Below are 23,865 nucleotides of genomic sequence, written 5' to 3'. Positions count from 1 at the left end.
CATCTACTTCAAAATATGGTTTTGCAAAATCAACCTCACCTTTATGAACGTGATTAACTGTTCCGCAACAAGTTGTGATAAATTAGGCAGTAACCCGAGACCAAGATCTGGGGACAGAAATGAGACTGGGAAACCAATATGATGCTTGTGCATATCAGGGTGCTTCGGCAGCAGTGGGTGCAAAGCTGTGCAACGAGGGATGCTTTGTTTTTGTTCACAAAAACACAAATATCAAGTTACATAATGTTTTATTTTATACCCCAAAAAAGTGCACTCTGTCATACTGGCCGTTCACATCAAAACAAACAAAAAAACACTTGATACAAATCAGTTATCAATGTAAACAAACATGTCACTTATTTAAAAACAAGCACAAATGCATTTTCCTATTCAAAAGCAGTATGTGTGAATAACAGGTTCCAGAGAAGCTTCTGTAGGCTCTTATTGCTAAAGAGATGCTGCACCTTTGGATTGATCCTAAGAATCAATGGATATGCCTGAGTCACTACAAAGTGGTAGCTATGCCAAAGTTGCTAAACTTAGTAAAATGCTGGAACGTCATCAGAAAGCTTTTGTTCTTCTGGAAGCAATGGAATGAGAACATTTGGGATTTAATTTTGCAGTTAAACTTTGTCGTTTTGCCTGGTAAAGGCTGTAGAAAATGCAGCATAATAGGTAGGACTGGCCTGAAACAGGTTACATGATCATGCAAGTTAGTTCCAACGGGAAACTAAAATTCCTTTTTAAATAAATTTGGGTTTGCAGTTTTCCATGACCCCTGAGAAATGGACACTGTGCTGGTGTATTCGTTGATTCTATGGCAGACTGAGGGAATGGGCTAAAAGAAAAATACACTGAACTACCCTGCATTAAAGTCTGCTCCCTATAGTAAAAGTTATCATTGATGAAGTCACACATACCTACAGAAAAACCCTTTGACATTGAAACAGCACAGTCCTGACTGCTCAGAGGCCCTACACCGTTAGCTGTGTTGCAGGTGTTTCTAGTGCAATAGTGGCAAACAGCCTCTGGTTTTCTTAAACCATAGTAATAAAAATTAAACCACCTCTACTGAGTTTTATTGGCTTATTGTAGACTCCCTTGTAATAATTGATACACTTGCTAAAACGAGACTGACAAATTCCGTAATACATTTAAAAATTGTGTAATGAAAATTGCCAGAAACAGTGCTCCACATTTAGGAATCAATACATAATACTGTATTTCTATTTAATGTAATAAAGAACATATTAAACAAATGCACTGCTGGATGCCGTTTAGTTTAAAAGTTGAGGGAATTGTAAAACTTGTAGTAATTTAAACTGAAAAGTAGGATAAAACATTTTAAATGGAATATGCTACAATAACTATTTAACTTGGTGTAACGCTAGAATCTACTCAGTCATTTGGTAAAAAGTTATACTTCATATCATTTAACTTAAACAAAAAAAAAAGTTTTAAAAACAAGTAGCATCAACCAAAATGGTTTAAATTAAGAGATTTTATTATTTTTAAAGAATAAAACAAATTGAAACCAAATAAGGAGCCCTGAGAAGGTGCTCTGACAATAGAAAACTGTAAAAAGCATTTGCTGAGAAGAAAAAAAAATGATATGGAAAAACCTAAAAAGGTACTGAACATGTATCTGCAGATCATCCGAGAAGCACAATTTAAAAACGAGCTGCTCAAATGGTACCAACATTTTACAAGTTTAAATAAAAATGTCAAAGTCCAAAACTTGTACAAAGAATAAAACTCTGTAATATATTTCATATAAGGCTGATGTTCTATCAATAAGACCTATTTTCTACATTAGTGTGTTGCAGGACTTTAATTTACAAAATAAAGTGGCTTTGAGTTTGATAAACCTTCAGTTGCCATGCTTTCCACCCACGTTGTGACTAATAAAAGCATCATTCAACATTTTCAGCATTTCAGAAATGTAAAAGTATACAGGTTTTCCCTAGACACTTATTTTTAAACCTCACAATACCGCCACAGCACTAAAATCGATGTTATTTGTACTAAAACAGCTTTCCACAGAACATGTTTAAAACTTAAAATACACTCGCGCAAGACACCTCAAACTGTATATCAGCTTTATGCTTAAAGGTTGTTGAGCACCCTACTTTACAATGTATACTTTTATTAAAATAAAGAAAATGTTGCATGATCTATAAACCTCAGAGAGCTATGATAATGAACAGTGCTCAACTCTTCACTCACACACACACACACATATATTCATTATTATAGCCCAGACAGTCCACTGCTTGTAGCTGGATCCCCCCCTTTCTCTCTCCCTCCAGGTGAGCTTGTCTCCTGCTTTCCCTCACAGTTTTGCAGCCATGAAGTTGATGTGGGGTTTGGCCAGTGGGAAGAGTGGTAGGCTCCTCTTGAACTCTGTCATGTTTTGAACCACAATAGGCTGGGAAAGAGTACACAAAGGACAGTCAGAAAGCTTGCTGCTGAAAATCAACTACAAAACAACTCGTTATCGCATTACGTAGCAAAACCCGTTGCTCAATTAACGTGTTTCATAATGTTTAATGTAGACCCCAGTCTGCTCATAAATACTTTATCTATATGAACTACATTCCGGTTCAAACTTTTTTAATTTAGTCATTGCCAATTCTTTTTTTATTATTTTCTCCCCAATTTGGAAATGGCCAATTATTTTTAGGTTCGGCTCACCGCTACCACCCCTGCGCTGAATCAGGAGGGCGAAGACGAACACACGCTGTCCTCCGAAGAGTGTGTCGTCAGCCGACCGCATTTTTTCACATTGCGGACTCACCATGCAGCCACCCAAGAGCTACAGCATCGGAGGACAACGCAGCTCTCGGGCAGCTTACAGGCAAGCCCGCAGGCGCCCGGCCAGACTACAGGAGTCGCTGGTGCGCGGTGAGCTGAGGACACCCTGGCCGACCTAGCCCTCCCTCCCCCAGGGCGGCGCTCAATTGGCCGAGCTGGAAGCTCCCGTCCTCGGTCGGCAAAGGAATAGCCTGGACTCGAACTCGCAACGTCCAGACTATAGAGCGCATCCTGCACTCCATGTGGCGCGCCTTTACTGGATGCGCCACTCGGGAGCCCATTCCGGTTCAAACTTTAAACTTCAAACAAAAACAAACAAAAAAAAAAACCCAGAAAATATCTAAATATCAGTAACTTCTGTTAACCCTTTGCAGTCCATTTATTAAGTGCGTGTCAGGTGCGTCAGGTCCAATTTATTTTCACACGCGCAGTTAATTTTAGACGCGCTGTTTAAAAGTATTTTTTTCCCCCACAGTCAAACGGGTTTAAAAGGCCCTGCATATCAACAAAGCACTCACTAGGCATCTCCAGCCCCACCCCACCCTTTCGTTCGCTATAGCTGTCACATATGCCAATAAATAAAAAATAATAATAATAATAATAATAATAATAAATAATAATAATAGGTCGTACATACCGATCAATCATCTCCTGATCACTCGTTTTACCACCAAACGCCTCAATAATGTGATCCAAATCATTATTTTATTACTATAACATCTGAAAAAAGCTCTGCAAATGTCTGTGATATTCTCTGAGCGCTGATGCAATTGCAGCCAGCTCGTTTCCTTATGGCCGCCCTTATCTGATGCCAGGGGGAAGTATGACTATTCATGAGATACGCCTATTCATGAGATATTGCGGCTTGTCTCGGCTCCTGTCGCTCTCACTCGGCCATTGAATGGTTTTCTCGGCTTTTTCTGGAGAAAAAACGTCTAGAAACCCGTTTTTTGATGATGTCGGACAGGGTCCGAAATTGGACCGGACAGGAATAATTGCAATGTCGGACCAGGTCCGACATAGGACCGCAAAGGGTTAAGTATATATAAATATGAATTAAGTAATAAAATACAATTCTTATAATATGTTAAAGCAAAACAATTCTATTGCCATTCAGTGCTACATTATATATTATGCTATTAACAGTATAGATTATTGCTAGAAATAATTTATATATAGATAATATTATATTGCAGTTCTTTACCTGAGGCAGGGATGGTGCTGGTGCTAGATTGACATCATTTTGACTTGGGAATTCACCAACCACAGGGCCTGGGAAATGAGCACACCAGGAGTTAGAGAACTGTACAGTGGTTCAGAAGTTGCAGTTCACGGATATGCTGGGAAAAAGTAAATCAATAATTTCGACTTGTAATACTTTAGGATACCTGGTGGATAATAAAGTTAACCAAGATCCAGCTTTGTATTAAAAGAAGAAAAAAAACAAGATCATTTACTAATGTGATTCTATGTTCTGCTCGTGTTAAAAACAAAGCACTACTGCTGAGAAATAAGAATATATTCTGTTGGTGGAAATGGGTTAAATTAAACCTCTTATTTTAAATTAAAGTTGTTTTTTATAGCATCACAGGCAATATTTTTGTCTATGCAAACAGCATGCCCAATGATCAAAAATAAATAAAGCAATCAACATTTTAAAAATGACCTAGCAGCTTTTAGTCATTTCAAATGTGCAAGTAATGGATTAAAAACTAGGATTAATGACGCAGCTTTGGAAATATTTTTTCACAGCACTTCATCCTAATTCTGTTGGCCTAAACGTTCTGCTTCAGTTGCTGCACTGGGAATTAGAAAAAAAAACAAATAGGCAAGATCTGACTTCTGAAGGACATGTTCACAGCACAACCATGAATTTCTGATTTCCACTCGTCATTTGTACGAATAACAGTATCCCAGGCCCCCATGCCACTGTTAAGATGTTTTATTTGCTCTTAAAATAAGAAGACTCATCTAAATTTTCCCCTGACAAACAAGAAACGCAACACCGTACAGTGTTTATTTACAATTTGTACTGAAAGCAGCCAAGTCAGCTTCAAATTACAGGGATCTTTTGTGATTGTGACACCTTATAAATATAATATCAAGTTCAGCCCACTAATTTAGTTGCCTTTCAAAAATGGTAATTTATGTGTAGAGATTTGACCAAGACTGGAATCAGTATTTATGGAGTCTAGCTGGAGAATTATGTAATCTTAGCATAACTTCCATAAACATGTATGTGTTCTTTACATTGGTCACCTCTATTGTTTTTTTCTCCCCCGAGAAATACTCACATGAATCCATTTCCCTGGACAGGACGTGCACTGACACCTTGTGTCTTTTGGGAGCATCCACTGCAAGCATGTCCTGCAATAAAGTTAAGAAGGGGTTATTACCTTAAAACAGAGTGGCAAAGCTCTTTTTTTTTGAGCTTCAATAACAGAAAGCAATACAGACACACGGTTTTGAGAACAGTATGTTTTACTGCCTTCCTTATTTCTATCACTCAGATTATATGAATAACCCAATATATGTATAAAAACCTAGCAATGTATAAATAAATTGGCTTCAACAGAGACAAAGTGAAAGGGAAAGAAACAAGGCACTTCTGGAAGAGCACTGCTCTGCTACCAAGTACATTTTTTTTAAACCTTGGCTCTAATATTTTTATATGTATTAGATTGTGCTTCTTTCTTTCTTTCTTTATTAATATTCAAGGACTTGCATATTGAAAATCACCTTTAGGTACGTCAAGAGTCACTCTTCGTTGCTTGGTAACATGATGTGGTTTTTACACATTCTGAAACTTTATATAAATCCTAGCCCAGCAGATTAACAAAGGGGTGAAAACAGTGGCCTTATTTAAAATTATATATATGTATATATATAGAATTAATAAAAATTACATCATGCGACATCCTTTGGGCAAGTCTTTCAGAGGCATTTATCTGCTTAGGATACAAGGCATGTCGCTACTGCAGATTACTCAAGTAATAAATGCCCTTCACTGTAGGAGACACTATCTCTCTCAGCCACAGCTGCTAATTTAGTTGCTGTGCTGCGGAAAAGACAACACTTAAATTACATTGGAAAGTAAACTTACTACTGCATAAAACATACGTTTTATAATTCAATATACCACCTGCTATTACAAGTCTTTTTTTCTCTGTGTACCAAATTTATGAAAAATTGAAACATTTAACACACAAATCGCTAATGGTATTCCATCTGTAAAATATGTAGAATACCTGGAAGGATTCTATTTGAATGGTTTAAAAAAAAAAAAAAAAAATCAAAACAGCACTGTTAAATAGCCGCCAAACAGACCCCCATATTTTGTACAAATATTGGTTTGCTGCAAAACCACCCTGTTTTTTGTAATACCCTAGTTTATTATCTAGAAAAGCTCCAGCTAGATCGAAAGATACGTATTTGATATTTCACACACAATGCAATATAATGTGAATTTGCAGTAACGTTTAAATAGGTCAGATCAATAGCTCCAACTCAATAGCTCCAACTGCTTCCCAGAATATTGGTTTAGCAATCCACTTCTCAAGGGAATAAGAGAATACAAGCAGCGAAACCCTTACTGTCTAATGGCATGAGAGAACATCCACTATACCATATATATAGGAGCTAACTGAATTTATAACCCAACTGCACACTACACAAAGTATCCCAGTAAAAGTCAGGCATTGAAGGTGTACTTGTTAATATTGACTGTCTCCATTTCTTTCAGGTGTAAAACATCAAAGTAGAGAGGAATGGATCCAGATTATTGTGATGTGTGTTGCAGATTGTCAAGTGTAAATTGGCTTACTATGCGTTGCCAATGATGCCCTGGAGACCCGGTATATTGTCCCATAATTGAAGACTTCTTTAAATGGATTTTGAGTACCTGCATTTTAAACATTTTCTTATGGAACAAATGGCACGGCCATTAGTACAGGCCAAAGTTTAACTTGAATTGAAAGTCAAACACAACTTACCCTGTAGAACTGCATTACGTTTTCTTTGGTCAGTGTTTTTAGATATGCAACTTCAGTGTTATCTGAAAACACACACACACAAAAAAAAAACACAACAGATTTATTCATCTGAATATTAATCCGATTTCAAAATGTCTTCCACACATTTTCTCTCTCCAGTTCTACAAGTACATGCAGGTATTTGTTCAGGATACCATAGCTCTAATTTTGAATTTACACCCATAGCTTTTAGACAGGAATAATTATACATTTATCATACAACTTAATTTCGTTTTAAAAAATTACATTGCCTAAATCCAATTTTGAAAAATAAAAATCAGGAGATGGGGTCAATTATAATGTAATTGCAGTTGAACCTTGGCACACCTGCGTTATTCCAATTGCATTGATCGATTACAGGTCAATTACCTGTATGCATTTATTTGTCATTCAATCATTATTCTTGTATTTTCAACCACTTTTGGTGACCCCATTTGTTTGAGAAGAGGAAAAAAAAAAAGGATGCGTCGGTATTTGTACCTGTGATTATAGCTTGGTTATTTAGAATACAGTACACATGTAAATGTGTGTAGTTGTTTATGTTGGCTTTTAGAGTAATTGTAATTACTGCAGCATAACTGCAACTGATTGAACAAAATAGCATTGAAATTGTAACATCAGCAAACAATTCTGCTGTAACTAATAATATAATTGACGCCAGGTCTGCAAATAACATGACCTTTTAACAACTACTATAAATCAGACGAAATGGCTTAAACAAGAACACAAAAAAAGGAAATTTACCATTGTGAAATCAAAAACACTATGTTTTGAAACAGCGAATGGAAAATGTTTTGGTTGTTACACTTTTAAAAAACACAAGGTGCATTGTTTAAGATTGACTCTTAAATAAGTAATATGGATATGCATTTTAGTTTCCCAGTGCAGAGAGGCTGAAATGCCAAGGTGCTGGAAAGCAGCAGCCCTGTTTCACAAGGGAACCAGTAAGAACACACAGCTTTATTAAACTGAACTTCTTCATGCAAATCGATTGTCACAGCTGAACCGATGGGAGAGAGGGTGACGCACACAGGCAGTTTACAGAGTAATATATATATATATTTTTTTTTTAATCCTTCGCGCACACAATGCAAGCATGCGTCAGTTCGGTCCATGTTTTCTAAACTAACATTATTTTTTAAACTGTTTTCCAGTCACTACTGACATTGCATGCTTTGGTGAAGCTTATATTCGATATTCCTTCTTTACTTTAATTAAAAGGTTTTGTAAAATAATGTAGCCCCCTCCTGGCAAAAAAATACTCACTTCATACACTTCATACTACAATATTTTCATAAAAACTACACATTGAAACCTGCTTATTGGATCTTCTTCAATGCAATAAAATATAAATAAGACTTCTTTCAGGAAACAATATGTATTTTGCCTGGAGATATAGGTAAAAAGATTTGTATTAAAACAAGCTCTGATAATACAGATTTCCTCATAACACCAATTTATTTTACAAGATCTCTGCCAAAACATAATTGCATCTTATTATATTAAATAAATTCACTTAGCCCAAGTTCCCTTTTAGTTGAAATACATTTTGGAGCCCAAACAGGTAAAAAGTACAAATTTATTAGGATAAGAGTACATTTCTTTTCAGAGTAAATGTGTGATGAATTGGGTGACAGATGTAATCATTTTTGTCCTGTGTCCTATAGAACCAATGATACGAAGGTACATCTTGCTGCAGCCCAGACTCCCACTACATCCTAAATCAATTCTTACTGGTTTGGTAACAATGTATTTAAATTGTATTTAAATGGAGACTTATTCATTCTTCAATATTTTTATATTATATTAACTTGCTCGTTTTTAAGACAAATCTGCCGATTAAGAGGGGGGTGGTTTGGTATAGACTATATGAACGTTTACCCAAGCTCTGAACTACACCCATCGTGTGTACATGTAATTGGGAAATACGGATGAATGGACAGGTTTACCAATATATGCCCAGATTGACCCTTACCTCTGTCGAAGTTGTACTGCTGTGAGATGATCTCCCCCCAGTACTTGGCACACTCCGCTCCCAGTTTCTTGGGCTTGTCCAGCCGGCGGATCGCCAGAGCCTGGATGTGTTTCTGGAAAGCCTCGTCCAGCATCTCATCAATGCTCTTCTCCATGGTCTTCAGGAAAGCCTCCACTCTGCTCTCCAGGTAGTGAGGCGCCTTCTCCGACTGGATAATAAAGCGCAGGCCCTGGACACCATTCGCTCTCCGGGGTCCGCTGAACACAATGTACCCTAAGAGACAATAAACCAGTCACAATAAGACTTGAGAATGTACTTAGTCTGCTAAACTTGTAACTGGCTATGCAGTTAGATCTCTGTTTGTTACTAAAGGTCTGATTGTAGCACCACCTGGTAACCTAAGGAATCATTAGCCTTTATTTCGTGTTTACTCCTGCTGGTCGGGTGTAAATATTCCCTCAGGAACCAGGTGCAGCTGCTTGATTATTCCTGTACATGCCTGTTCAACATAAGCATTCAAAAAGATAGATGACAAAGCTAAAAACAGACTGATATGGGCACAAACAAGTACAATCAATATTACAACAGTTCAGGTTGCATTGCCTTTCTACAGGTTTGAAGATAGAAGTCTGTCCGTCACCATCAGATGAAATTAAAACTAACAATCTTCATTTACATTTATATAGTGCAATACCAAGCTGTCATGGAAATCCTCTTTTAGCGCAAAGTAACTGCCCCCCGTGCTGTAAACGGATATGGAATAGTGAGCTGCCTTTCGCTCACCCAGCTGCTCCTTGGTGCGCAGGGTGTTGAAGCAAGGCTCCGAGATGATCTGACAGAAGAGCTCCAGCAGCATGTTCTCATGGGTGTTCTGCATGTCAGTCTGGTAGTAAATCTCAATCCCGCAGTTATTATGAACCTCGTTTCTCTGCTGGTAAACAAACCAACCCCCTGGAGAAGGAAAAAAACAAAACAAAAAGGATCAGCTGCTGTAATCACATCAGGACATGATTAGTCACTACGATGGGACAGCTAGGCATCATTTCGTTGACTTCTAAACACCATGCAACTTAATGTACAGATAATACACTAGGGGGTATTGAGGAAAATAAATGTGTGATGTTGTCATACATCCCTTTAAGTGCTGACAGAACATAATGAAAAAGCTTGGAGTAGATTTGTGGGAAACAAACACAAAGGAGGAGAGGCACAAGGCATTGGTGAAGTGGGCTGCTGAGGCAAGATAGGATCCACAGCACTTACGAGGGATTGTAGATATATCATCATACAAAAATAAATATACCATTGTATCCATTTTAGCACTATACAGAGGCTTCAATGAAAAACTGAGTAATATTGCTGAACTCCAGGACCAAATGAAGACAGAATGTGGGGGAAAAAAATGAAAAAAAAAATTACACCGATATTGGGAACAATGTCCTAGCTAACCGGAATCAAAGAATCACCATGTGCCAGGCTAATGATCAAGCTCAGTTCACATTCAGCTTTCTTCATATAGTGCATGGTTAATTAAGGTCACCCTGTATATTGCATCCCCATTTAATCCAGTATCCAGTTGTGTGCCCTTTTATTTGGCATGGGAATTTCCAGGACCATTGCACTCTCATGTGTCCTGGTTGGGAAGGGGCTGAATATAGCAAACTTTCTTTTTCTCCCTTTAAGATGCATCATCAGTAGGTTTGCTAGTTACCCGTTGGCAGAGAGTCGAGACGTACCGAAATCTCACCAACAAGTCACTTAGTCACAAATTGCAGTTTTTACTACAAACATAAGTGGCATAACAAAGACTCTAAAACGGATGTGGAGATGCAGTTGACAGCTTAAAATAAAAGCAATTAAAAAGCATTTTGAAAAAACAAAGCAGTTTCCGCTCTACTTATGACAGATGACAATATAGATTTAGTGGAGGCAGTGCTGGTAAACTACTTGGGAATTTGACATCTCGCCTTCACATTATAGTAGCAGGTGATGTATTCCATCGATAAAGAGCAATGTATCCCTTTTGCTAGGAGAGTGAGACACTATATAGCTTTTATGTAATGTAGCACTGCATGCAAGGATAAAATAATTACCCCTAAGCTAAAACCAGATGTGTATGGGGACAAAGGTGGGACATGCAATTAATATCAGACAGGATCTTTTATTTTTGCTCAATTGTAATGAAAAGAAACTAAACACAGAGCCAGTTGCATTTTCTTTCTACAGGTTTGATGATGCAAGTCTGTCCATTGACACCAGATGAAATCCAAATAACTAACAATTGTGATGCCAATTCCTCATCTACATTTATATAGTAGTCCATAAAACTGGTATTTACCTACTTTTACCAGAATGCTAAAAGTCCAGAAAATCATCTTGCAGTGCAAACATTTTTTTACAGAAAGATATCCCTAATATAACTAATTCAACAGGTTTAGGTGCCCTGCACTGAAAAAGAAAAGCAAGTGAATCTACAAGATTGGTTTACTGGTCTGCCGTGGAGTTGGATGATAGAGACATTAATTAGTAAGACACTGCAGGTTTTAAGGATTTCTTATAAAAGCTGTCAAGTGCGCGAATCTGTGCACCCCAGTAAGTTACATAACTAGGAGAGCCACATCTGCTAATCCAGTTGATAATTGAGTTTCAGCACATAACTAGCTGGTACAAATTGCTGTTCCAATCCAATTTCAAAAGTCTAAAACTTGCGCAGAAGAAAAAAAAAAGAAAAATATGCCCCGTTCCATTTAATTAATATCCACTGTCAGACAGTAGCAGATTGTTGTAAACGAGTATAATTATTTTTTTTTCTCCTAATTTTCGAGATGGAAGTTAATTAAAACACAATGGTGTTACTCAACATGTGATCGGTGTGACATTTAATTGAACAGCTATTAAAAGGCACTGTGCCCCGCACCATTTTCTTTTAATACATTACATACAAGAAGGTTGTCACCTCACCAAGTAAATGTTGGCTAGTATATGTTTCTTGTAAAATGTTTTAAATAAAAAAATCGGTATGCAAAACACATACAATTAATAGTAACCCTAAATAATAACAGGATTTATGCAACTCATCGATGATTAAAGTAAATGTAAAGCAATTCCTATTAATTGCTTGTAAATTGAAGTAATTATGACTTACCGTCAGGAACTTGAACCTCTCTGTACCGAATCAGCTGGCTTGGGAGCAGTGGCTTGATGTGGGCATGCTCAATAAGCTTGTCTTCAACCATCTGCATCATACCTAGAGCTGCCTGAAATTAAAGAAGACAGGTAAGCAGGCACATGTGCACCAAGAGGACTGTAGTTTGAGATACCACATATTTGTATTTCAGCAGGACTGTGGTAAAGGGACACATCCCTGTCCATATGTGATATCTATCAAACGTTATGAACCTACCTCCTGCCAAAAAAAAAAAAACAAGAGCCACAAATCAGTCACTTTTAATGAGATCACCCCCAGAACCATTTTGGAAGAAAAACCTTCAAGATGGTTTCCAGACAGCCATATTAGACAGAAGGTCACTGTCAAGGTCACTCAACATATTCTGCATTGTTGACAGCTACACCTTCCCAGGTTTCAAGTCAATAGTCCCAAAAACAAATAAAAAAGCTAGGAATTTGTCAGATACTCAATCTTAAGATTTGTACTCTGTCCCTGATGCGAGAAGGGAACAACAAAAAGCTGCACTGTTCACCAAGAGACCCGACCCTCTCTTCGGAATCAGACTTTAAGTATTAAAGGGTAATCCTTATTTCTAATTGGACAGAGCTAAATTGTATGATGCAGTGCAGCTCTGCAACCTATTCACACACAAAAAACAAACAAGGCTTTTCTAAAAGGGGTGACAACAAACCAACCTGTTTTGTTATATTTCCATGGAGAAGTGCTTCAATGTGTAACCGTGACAACAGCTGAGGTATGAAGGCCTTTAGGCGAGGAAGAGTGACATCTGGAACAGATTATTATTATTATTATTATTTATTTCTTAGCAGACGCCCTTATCCAGGGCGACTTACAATTGTTACAAGATATCACATTATTTTTACATACAATTACCCATTTATACAGTTGGGTTTTTACTGGAGCAATCTTGGTAAAGTACCTTGCTCAAGGGTACAGCAGCAGTGTCCCCTACCAGGGATTGAACCCACAACCCTCCGGTCAAGAGTCCAGAGCCCTAACCACTACGCCACACTGCTGCAACAGATGATATTTAGGCAGCTTGAATCAATCACAAGAGCTTTTAAAACACTGAAGCAACCCCATATAAAACGACACATCATAACACATTACGAATTTAAGTTTAAATTCACAATCCCATCCCCTCCCCTCATTAGATAGAATAGTTTTTTGTCTCTGAAAACACTTCTGTCATGCAATAAATGTAGTAATGGGGATATGTCAGTACAACCACCTTATGCTTTGAATGCACACAACGTGTGACCCAGATTCAAGGGAAAGTGTTAAGTGCAACAGAAGAGCATTTACGAACAAACTCACTCTCCAGGGAACACTAGACTGATCTGTCAGAAAATGTCTCAAGTCATTACACCAAATAAATAAATAAACAAATATTAAAGAGCCAGGGAGATGGTAGCCATGACCACTGGCCAATACCTGGTTATTATTATTATTATTATTATTTATTTATTAGCAGACGTGATTATTGAAATGCATTTTTGTTTACAACTGTAAGTCCAGGGCGACTTACAGTTGTAAACAAAAATGCATTTCAATAATCACAGTACAAGTAATAATACAATTAAGAGCAAGATAAATACAATGACTTTGGTTCTAGCAAGTACAAATATGACAAACTTTTTTCATATTATTCAGTAAAATCACAATACAGAAAACAAATTCAGACAAACAGTAGCTGCCATTTAGTCTGAAAGTGGGCTTATCACAAGTAGATGTATAAAAACAATATTAAATATTATAACGGTACATTTTAATATGAATGTACAACACAGATTTCCTGTGATAACTGGGCGATTTTTACATGTCATCATTATTCTTGCAGATAATTTGTACAGAAAATGTAAGTAAAACTAGGTCTGTCCCAAAAAGCTGTCTATTAAAAAAGGCTCACCCATATTAAAAAAATGTAATACAAAAAGAAAACCATGCCATCATGCTAGTGCTCTCCCCAAAATAGCCCAGAGTTGTCCAACTGATATCAAAATACTGCTCTTTTTACAGAGATGAGGCCTCACATTTGATGGTTTTGAAAAGACTGCAAGGACATTTAGCAGACTTTTACAGAACATACCGTCAGTTGAAATGCAACAAAACCAAATTGTGTGTTAAGCCTGGTAAACGTTCAATAAGCACTGTCTTCGTTTTTAGTAAAACCCAACCTATTTGCATACAATATCATACATATTTTCTGGCTCTTGGTTTGGATCTTTCAACCAAAGAGGTTGGGCAGCTCTAAGTAAGCAGTAGTAAAAAAAAAATAAAAAATCATGAAGTGAGGAGCTTTTCTGTGTACTAATGGAGAAGCAAAATGTAACTTGATGGCTGTTTAATACTGGAACCGCCAAGGCAGTCATTTTAACGTTTTTCACTTTTATTAATTTAAATTACTCTGCGTGTGTTAAAGATCTGCGGTTGTCTGTTCTTGACTTTTCCTAAATACATGTATTAAATACCCTGACGGTGTTTGAATGTCAGAATCGCAAAAATAATGTTATTATTATTATTATTATTATTATTATTATTATTTATTTCTTAGCAGACGCCCTTATCCAGGGCGACTTACAATTGTTACAAGATATCACATTATTTTTACATACAATTACCCATTTATACAGTTGGGTTTTTACTGGAGCAAACTAGGTAAAGTACCTTGCTCAAGGGTACAGCAGCAGTGTCCCCACCGGGATTTGAACCCACGACCCTCCGGTCAAGAGTCCAGAGCCCTAACCACTACTCCACACTGCTGCCCATAAGCACTTCTACCTAGAACCGCCAAAAGCCATAATTTTGACGGCTTATTACAATACATGCTTTTGTTGTTAATATAACATACAATACACTATTTTTTATATGTATACAAGCCAGTTTGTTATCTCTACCTCCACTGAGTTTACAGCAGTATGTATTGAAAAGAATATGTGTTATCCAAATATCTATTGTAATCCTATCAATTCCTTGGAGAACTGCCGCCTGGCTGTCTACGTGAGCATATATAATCTGCTGTCTTACAATATTACTATTACAAGAATTTTTCAAGAAATTCTAAGATTAAGATACAGATATATTTGCATTGGCATCAGAAATTTGGAACAACTTCATTGAAAACAGCATTGCCTGCTTCAAGCTAAACATAAAACATTACATGGACAAGCAGCTGTTTCTGACAAAAGCACGGTGTCGCGGGGCATAATACATGTAAAACAAACCTGTCAAACCTGGGATCAAGTTTTGGCTGGCAGCGGACCCTACCGCTACCTGTGCAAAGATGAAACTCGCCCAGCTGGTCAGAGACTGGGTAACAATGTGGTACTTAGGCTGAGGTAACTATACTTAGGAAAAAGGATAAATGTTACATTTGACTTTTTTTTTTTTATTTCACTGTAATTAGCAAAACAGTTGAAGGAAAAAAAAGACTTGTTGGAACAGTAAAAGCGAGAAGAATTTTTCCTCCATCTGTGCAAAACTTAGTACTCGGTGAAAGCAAATCACCGGTGTCCAGTTGCTGTATTTTACAATGTGCTGGACATCGCAGTCATCAATTCTTCATTTTGTACAAGGAATCATACCGTGGAAAATATCAGTAGGAGAGATCTCTTATGATGCTAGCCACGGAGCTTTGGCAGAAACATTTCGATCAGAAAACTGCAAAGTGGCAGGGAAACGCAGCTCAACCTGGATACAGTGCGCAGCCATCAAGTGACACACGCAGAAAACATTGCCAGGTAACTAAATGCAATAAAAATAAAACTTCTGATATCTGTGCCCAGTGTGAAAGAGCAGTGTGTGGTAAATGCACACGACAAGTTAATAAGCTTTACATCTGTGTGGATTATGCCAATATGGGGCTACTTTGAAGTATGTTTCCCTGAATGCGCATTCACGTTACACAATGGGAATCGAGTCATTTTCTTTGTTTTTTTTTAAATAAATAATTACTTAGTTTTTTTCAATTTTGTATGTACATATACCACTTTACAGCTGTTTACACAATATTTTCTTTTCAAATATTTATTTTATCATAGTTTTTCATTTTTGAAGTCATGCGTTTTATGTGCCAATTTTGAAAATAGCCTTTTATGTTAACGTTTTCAATTAAGTACAGTGTTTCTGCTATGCAAATGTTAGAATGGTTCATGAATACATCTTTTGAGTTGTATCTGAAAGTTTGTCTTTCATTTCATTTTCATTTCAAAGCTGTTTAAAATGTACCTGTCAAAATGACTGCTGCCCGCGGTTCTAGGTAGTAGCATAAACCCGGCAGGTCTAGTGTTAAAAGACTTGACAGCACTGTCTTACCATCCAGAGCCTCCTTGAGTTCATCTTTGGTCCAGGCCACCTCTGTCATTAACAGTCTCAAGTAATACATGGCGTGCTGGTGTGGTTGCTCAGCCCGGAAGTTGTTTAAGGATCTCATGTACTGGAAAAAAAAAACAAAAAAGGGATGGAACATTGCCAATCCAGTTTGTTTACATCCTCCCTACAGCAGTTTTAGCTGCAGGGACATAAGTTTCCTCTCCTCCTATCCTGCTTCTCACCATGTCACTCTGTGAGCTTTGTGTGTGCTCTTGCTACTAATGAACTTGCAGAAGTAGGGGGTTATTAAAGGATACTGTTAAGCAAGCAAACCTGACTTAGAAAAAGGGACGTCAATGTTTGGCTCATGGTATAATTAAAAGCCTCTTGGAAAAATGTAGATGTTAAAGTCAATTTATAGCTGACAGTATAGTTTTTATAAAGGCTTTTTTCCCCCACCCACAGCTAGCTTGAAAAACACTAGAAATGTGTCAATGCATAGCTGACAATGTGCCCTTCACAGAAAATAATCATTTGATGCTTGTCTACAGCTGTTTTCTGTAGCGTTGTACTTGAAACGTGGCCAGGCAACCAGAACATTGCTTCTGTGGAATAAAACAAGCTGATATTTTAGAGAAGCACACCCTTTGAGCTTGTCCTTCGATAATCTCTGGAAGACATCTTAAAATCTCAGCTAGATCCAGAGTTTAAAACGCCAGCGGTGGTCTATCCACATTTTCTTAAACTGATATTTGACACAAACTATTTTTAAACCTGGATAAGACATGTCACCTTTAAAAAGCATGTAAAAATTATTCTAAGCTCCACAACTTCAGAAAGGTTTACAGTAGTTCACCCGTAGGTCCTGTAGAGCATTACTTTGCACACATAAAGTCAAGACCTGTTCATTAATAACGCAGTGCGTGAGCTTACCGCTTCCTTAATGATGTCAAATCTCCTCTCGTCAATCTCGAAGGTGGCCATTTTCTCAACGATCTTCTTCAGCAGAATGTGCTGCTTGTCATTATAGCCCTTAACAGAGAGCTGTGGAGAGGCATAAGTAACGGTACTGAGCTTTACAATGATGTGCTGGAAGGGGCATACAAGCTGCTGAAGACAACAGCACTCTCAGAAACAGATGGGGTAGCAAGGGTTAATAAAAGCTACCTCAAGTGCTTAGCCAATGCATTCATTTAATAAGGTTCACTTTTTATTGTGTACCTTTTACACTGCAGTACACAGAAACTATAATAAATCACAAAAGGCACACAATGATTTAAAGGCATAATTATGCAGTAGGCACCAAACAGCTACGTTCCAGACTTTCCCCAATAATTACACACCAAAAACCAAAGTCAATATTGACAGATAGCTGAAAACAGCTCTGTAAACTGTCAAGCTATACCAGTTATTATAATAGAACAGAATAGAGAGAAAATAACAGAAGTACTTCACAATTATTCAACATCTTGTCCTACAGAGCTGGTAAATGCAGAATTACTTTGCTGTTGTTGCAGTAACCAAGCTGTGAAAACTGGAACTTGTATCTTTGCCATGACATGAAATCACTGAAAACAAGCCTTTAGCCTTGTTCAGATGGCTTTGGCTCCTGAGTTTTGTTACAAATTCAGTTTTCATCTGATTATTAAAACTAAATTGTAATCCAAAAAACGCTATATGAAGCGTAACTCAACCTTTACATATTTACACCCTACTGCATCTCCATTGTGAGTGTTACTCCTGTTCATATCACAACACTGCACAGATCTCCAGTCAGCCAATTAGGACACTATTGTCTTGTTAACATGCAATGCTACATGTTTATAAGAAGCACTCAGTATATTGGCACAGACAGGACTTCTGTGTATTTTTCATACTGTATATATCTGGCTTTAAAACTAAATGAAATAATACAGATCCTGCATAAAGATACATAAACAGCAGCTGCTATTTTTATTTTTTCATGCATTAAATTAGCATTTTTCGCTTGTCTGAGTCATTGTTCCTCCTGACGTTTGGCTAGAATCCAACGTTCTGTCCTCGCGGGAGTTTGATGCAGCAGAATCCGTTAAGTACCAGAAATTTTGCCTTCACTAGAACATGCACAATGGACATGACAATGTTAGGGAAACATTTTCCTTTCACCTAATACTTCAATTCTCGAAAAAACTAAGGAACATGTCTCAGTGAAATGGAACAACTCATTTGTTCCAATTGAATGCCACAACAGTGCAGTTAAAGAAGTGGAACAAGTCTTTAAAATGCATTTTCTTAGCATTTACATCACTGATCCAATTACCGCTTGCTGAAGATTGCTTTTCACTTCATTTGTTTTACTTTAATTTGGGACATCCAGATTTGAAGTAACATGCAGTAGCTTGGGGCCAAAACAGTGAGCTGACTTAAAGCACAAGAAGTGCTCGAGTACCACGAAGCAGCACTTTAAAACTTGCCACACCTACAATGCACATGGTACTTATAAAAAGTGGGACTTTACAAGCAAAGAACAAATATATTCATCACAACAATATGGGGAGACCAGTGGTAAAGTTGCTAATGCTAGTAAGTGGTAAGGATTTGAAAGCCTTCATTATCACTCAAAATAATGAGCTATCAAATCAGCCAGTGGCACTTCACACAAAAGGCAGAAGGAGCCCATTAAAGTCTGCACACTCTAGGGGCCTAAAATTAAAACTTGAAGAGAAGATAACTCCTTAAAACCCAGCTCAGAGAAAGACAGCCCCACTCCCTCATGTTTTAACATGTGTAGCGCCATGTCAGACAGGTTATACTGTTGAAAGCAAAGGGCTGAAAATGCCCTTTACAGAACTGCAGGCAGCAAGTGCATCCTTCCAACACTCCAGCCTCAAGCCGCTTCCCCTCCTTCCCCCTGTGCTTCTACTTACAAGGACTGCATTCATTCCTGAGGCTACGGTATAGACCAAGCCTGAGAGCCGTGCTGCATAGGTATACTCTTTTAAATCATCCTTCAGTAACTTGAGAAACAGGTAAGTCATGTTGCAATGGAGAGGGTCGGCATATAGGTAGCGACTAACAAAAAAAAAAAAAAAGCAAAAAAGAGACATTTTTTTTGTTTGTTTTGGTGTGAGTGCGCTACCTCCAGCATGGATGAGGAAACTAACTGAAGAGTATGTATATGCAGCCCAATGACCGGTTTACAAGTCAGTGGGAGGAAGGTGGGTAAGAAGGACGGGGGTGATCAGGAAAAATAAGTGTATAGCTGAAGAACCTAATAAAGAGGTTTCTATTTTCCATTCTGGTGAACCAAAATCTATGGATGACAGGATCTGGTTGGGTTATGGTATTACCAACACTTCATTTTAAGAATGTCCAACCATCTACAGTATACGCACACAATTAAACCAGTCTAATTCAGTTAGAGTTATTTTGTGCTCATCAAAAAAGCTGAATGTTTACTAAAACGTTACACAGTGCCTAGTAGTGGAGCCAGCAGGGAGGCAGAGTGTGCGACTTCCCCCCCGTCCCGCCCCAAAAATGAAGGTTGGTGGGCCCCTCTTGACCACCCGAACACACACTTAGAAAAATACACCTCCACACACGCGCTTGAATACGGTTGCCGTCATATGCTTAACTCTAACTGGCACAAGCCGATCTAATCGGCCCAGCTGCACACGCTGTCTTTACCGCTGTTATTCTCCGATTAAAAATAAATGACTGCTTTGAAAACTACACTACCCAGAAGCCCAGCGATGATGCATGTGCGACATGTTTTTGTATGTGTATATGGCCATTGGATAACGAGAAATCAGGTGGTTTTGTGGGCGTTGCACGGTTTGCCTTAAGCCGTGCCTCGGGTGCCTCTATGGGCTTGGTATTGAAGCCTCACGTACAGAAAATACCTAACTAGTATCCTTTTAAAAGCTCAAACTGAACAGGAGACTAAATCATATTATTTATGCATTACATCTAGAGAGATTGATAGTAGGCCTTCTGTATAATTAACTTTTACTTTAAATGGATACTTTGTACTTCTAAATGAAGTTCTTTAACTTAAATGTATAGTAAAACCCTTCTACATAACGGCATTCTCTAGAATTCGGCATGATTTTTGGGTCACGACCAAATCCCTATTGTGTGCGAGAAACTCTACAATTCCGAACCTGCATTTTGGAATTTGGTTTAAGTCTCTTCTGCTTAAAAGCAATGGAACTCTGACTGCAATCAGGCACCGTCAGGGGCAGAGCTAGCTTTTCATGCCAAAAAATAGTGGTCTTATAAAATTTACTGGTGTTGTGATCGTATATCGAAGCAGATGTAGCTGAAGTTATGAATTAATGTACAGGGGAATGCTGATGTGCATAAAACAGACTTTTAAAAGACCATAACGCTAAAATAAAAGTCGATAAACCTTAAAAAACTGTAAAGACTCGGTACATAAAATAGTTGAAAACATAATAGGAGATGCAAATATTTGGCAGATTGCTTAGGAATATTTTCATGATTTTTATGGCAATATTAGATCAGAAGGCTCTATTTATTAAGATTTGATATTAAATATGATTGGCAAGCAAAAAATAAAACGGAAGATGTTAACCAAAATTTACAAACATATTTTTAATTTGTGAAATAAAAATAAAAACAGAATATAATAACAACGACAACAATAATAAATAATAATACTAATAATATAAAATGCTGTTATCGAACAACAGCAATACTACAAATAACAATATTAAATTAGAGGTCGGCACGGGTACCTGCACCGGGTTTCTTTTTACTGCCCGGGTTTGATTATTAATTTGAGAATTTAAAGAAAATGTAGAAAATATGACAAGCACGGGTCTCTGGCCAGCGTAATGAAGACAACGTTAATAAAACAAGCTTTGTATTAAGCATTTTCTTCACCGACGGTATAGCAAGCTTTTACAGAAAACAACAACGGGAACTAAATCGGAAAGAAAACATAAAATCCTGTTGGCCACATGGACAATTTGGTTGTAAAGCAGGGTAAACTTTCTTAATGAACGGATGTACTTCACCCCAAAATGAATACTTAGTATACTTTGAAGATCCATAGTTTGCCTCCAAAATCAGTTTATCCGTCTTCTATTTTTTATATACATTATTCTGCTGGCAAATAAACAAAATAAAATCCCCAAATTAAAAACGTTTTAAACCATCATGGAAAACAGAAATCATTTGCTGTTTCTTCAACTAATCAGTTTATGTTTGAGTACTTACATACATCCCATAGATGGTATTTTGAAGGTCATAGCTCAAGCCAGCTAACTCTGCTGCATATGCATACTCGTTGAGAGAATCTTTGAGGAGCTCAAGGTACAAATAGGCCATGTTACAATGCAATGGATCCACATAAGCAAATGGGCTGAAAGAGAATGTCACAATTAAGACTTATTCCCCCCCACCCATCCCGTGTGGGTTTTCAATCCCACATCACTGGACCATAAATAACAGACACAAAAACATGTCTCCATTAAAATACAAGCAGGTCTATTTTAATGACCTAAACTGAATTTATAAACCTGTTTTTATGCAGTCCTTATACTGTATTTCTGTTGCATGTAGTATTATTTAAGTGGCTGAACAAATCACCCATGGGTGCACAAGCAAGACTGATACAGAGTTAAACAGGCTTCTGTTCAGATCTGCTACTGTTAAGATAATTAAAATAGACTTTACAGTACTTGGCCTATACATAGCATTTTGCAGTTAACAATTTGATTTTTAGAAGTTCAGTAAAAACAAGTAACATGGTTTAAACAGGACAGCTTAAGCGTGACCTATTCATGTAAAACAATCTAGCAAGAAAATCGTGGCAACTGAGACCACCATTTAAACATTTTATATAACAAAAAAGTGCAATGTAATATACAATCAATTTTAAAATCAGATCACCGATTGAACAATCCCATCTGACAAAGAAAATACCGCCCCCCCCTTACCTAGTCCCATCAGTAAAGTGATACTGATAAAGCATAAGGATTCTACAACATCTATCAGTTACAGGAGAGCTTCATAAGATAAAAGAACATGCATGTCCTTGTACAATACATATGCCTTCCTAAATATGGAATAGCACATTTGCTCCAACAAAATGGTAGCGTCGAGAATTTGTGCCGAGTACATACCTGAAAAATTCAAAGTTGAGGCAAGCTTTTGGCAGGAAGAATTTGTCATCCTGTTTAAACCACACTTTGCTCATAGCAGTGTCCTGTAATAAAAGGTGAATGTGTATTAAAATTGCAGTTACACATTAAAAAAAGTGTACACCCAAATGGTTTGTTATACAGGCTATTTTATTTATAGGAAACACTTATAGAGCAGCCATTTTAAACATGGACTTTTAAGTAAAGACCTGGGTAATAGGCAAACTCTTTACACTAACACATTTCACATGCATTGAACAGATACTGTGAACAAAGTCCTGTACCTTTATAAGAGAAGGGGATGAAGGAGCATCCTTTTCCAGGGGATAAATTTCAAAGTTCGTAGGGATAAATTCATTCTTCATGGGGAGCTTAAACTTTCCATTGATGTCAGCATTTTGCCATTTCTACATCAAAACAAAACAAACAAGTTACAATTTATTATAGCTGACTTAATGGGGTCCTCGGCAACATTTAAATTGGGATGAGGGGCAGACCTGGGTGTCAATTACAATATCAATGCAATTGAACATTGGAAGTCTGTATTTGTGATGTATTGCTTGGCTATTTAGAATAAATTAAACGTGTTATAGTGTGTAGTTGATGTTACCTTTTAGTATAATTACTGCAGAGTAGCTGTAATTGCACAAAATATAATTGTAATTTCAGCAAACAATGGTGATGTAATTGTAGTTATAAATTTCAATTGACCGCAGGTCTGGTGAGGGAATACAACACATCTTACAGATGCAAAAGATCTTATACAGACCACATTTTTTCATTCACTAGCATATGGTACAATTATTTATTGTCATTGAATGGATAATTATTATATTAAAATGTCCTATTTCCCGAGAGATCTTTTTTAAAAACATAATCCTGATTATCATAAATCACATAAAACTTTTATTCAGGAAAAATACTTTCTACATGCATTTTGAAGCCTTGGTTTGAATTCTCTTTAAAAAGGCCAAGTTGCACAGTTGAAAGCTACTTGAGGTGATTATGTAAAAGGCATTGCTTTCAGCCAGACTCTAATGGCCATATACAAGCTATAGCAGACACAGGGTGAGGCCAGCATGCACAGCCGACCGTTAATGGGATAAATACAGCAAGTTCAAGGTGTATTTCTTATAGAATCCACCCGTGCTATTTATATTATATGTACACTGGAGTCATTGATGAAATTATATGATGAATCACCAAATAAAAAAAAAATTAAAATATAGAATAAGAGATAGCCTGCAGTGAATTACAAGGTTATAATTGCATCCAGGGGTTCAGATGAACCCTGAGGTGCAATTATAACAGAAAACAATTCACATAATCTTTTATAATCTATGGATTCTATGACATTAAAATGAACAGGTTTATAGTTTTAAAACAGTAAAACAT

General features: G+C 37.3%; 1 protein-coding gene across 1 annotated transcript in view; it reads right to left on the bottom strand.

The window, feature by feature from the left end:
* Nucleotides 1–231: 231 nt before the first annotated feature.
* LOC117415575 (insulin-degrading enzyme) overlaps nucleotides 232–23,865 on the bottom strand; it is a 52,611-nt gene continuing 28,977 nt past the window's right edge. Inside the window, exons 13-25 of the mRNA XM_034026104.3 lie at nucleotides 22,755–22,877; nucleotides 22,453–22,535; nucleotides 21,545–21,689; nucleotides 17,255–17,365; nucleotides 16,325–16,445; nucleotides 12,685–12,776; nucleotides 11,966–12,077; nucleotides 9,604–9,771; nucleotides 8,821–9,093; nucleotides 6,807–6,868; nucleotides 5,109–5,181; nucleotides 4,019–4,086; nucleotides 232–2,428 (exon numbers count right to left, since the gene is read on the bottom strand). Of these exons, the coding sequence (XP_033881995.1) occupies nucleotides 2,333–2,428; nucleotides 4,019–4,086; nucleotides 5,109–5,181; nucleotides 6,807–6,868; nucleotides 8,821–9,093; nucleotides 9,604–9,771; nucleotides 11,966–12,077; nucleotides 12,685–12,776; nucleotides 16,325–16,445; nucleotides 17,255–17,365; nucleotides 21,545–21,689; nucleotides 22,453–22,535; nucleotides 22,755–22,877 (1,527 nt within the window). The 3' untranslated portion in view covers nucleotides 232–2,332. The remainder of the gene's footprint in view (nucleotides 2,429–4,018; nucleotides 4,087–5,108; nucleotides 5,182–6,806; nucleotides 6,869–8,820; nucleotides 9,094–9,603; nucleotides 9,772–11,965; nucleotides 12,078–12,684; nucleotides 12,777–16,324; nucleotides 16,446–17,254; nucleotides 17,366–21,544; nucleotides 21,690–22,452; nucleotides 22,536–22,754; nucleotides 22,878–23,865) is intronic.

This window comes from Acipenser ruthenus, chromosome 7 (assembly GCF_902713425.1).
Source record: "Acipenser ruthenus chromosome 7, fAciRut3.2 maternal haplotype, whole genome shotgun sequence".
Classification (NCBI taxonomy): domain Eukaryota; kingdom Metazoa; phylum Chordata; class Actinopteri; order Acipenseriformes; family Acipenseridae; genus Acipenser; species Acipenser ruthenus.
The sequence above is the reverse complement of the archived record's forward strand: the minus strand, read 5'-3'. Positions and strand labels throughout refer to the sequence as shown.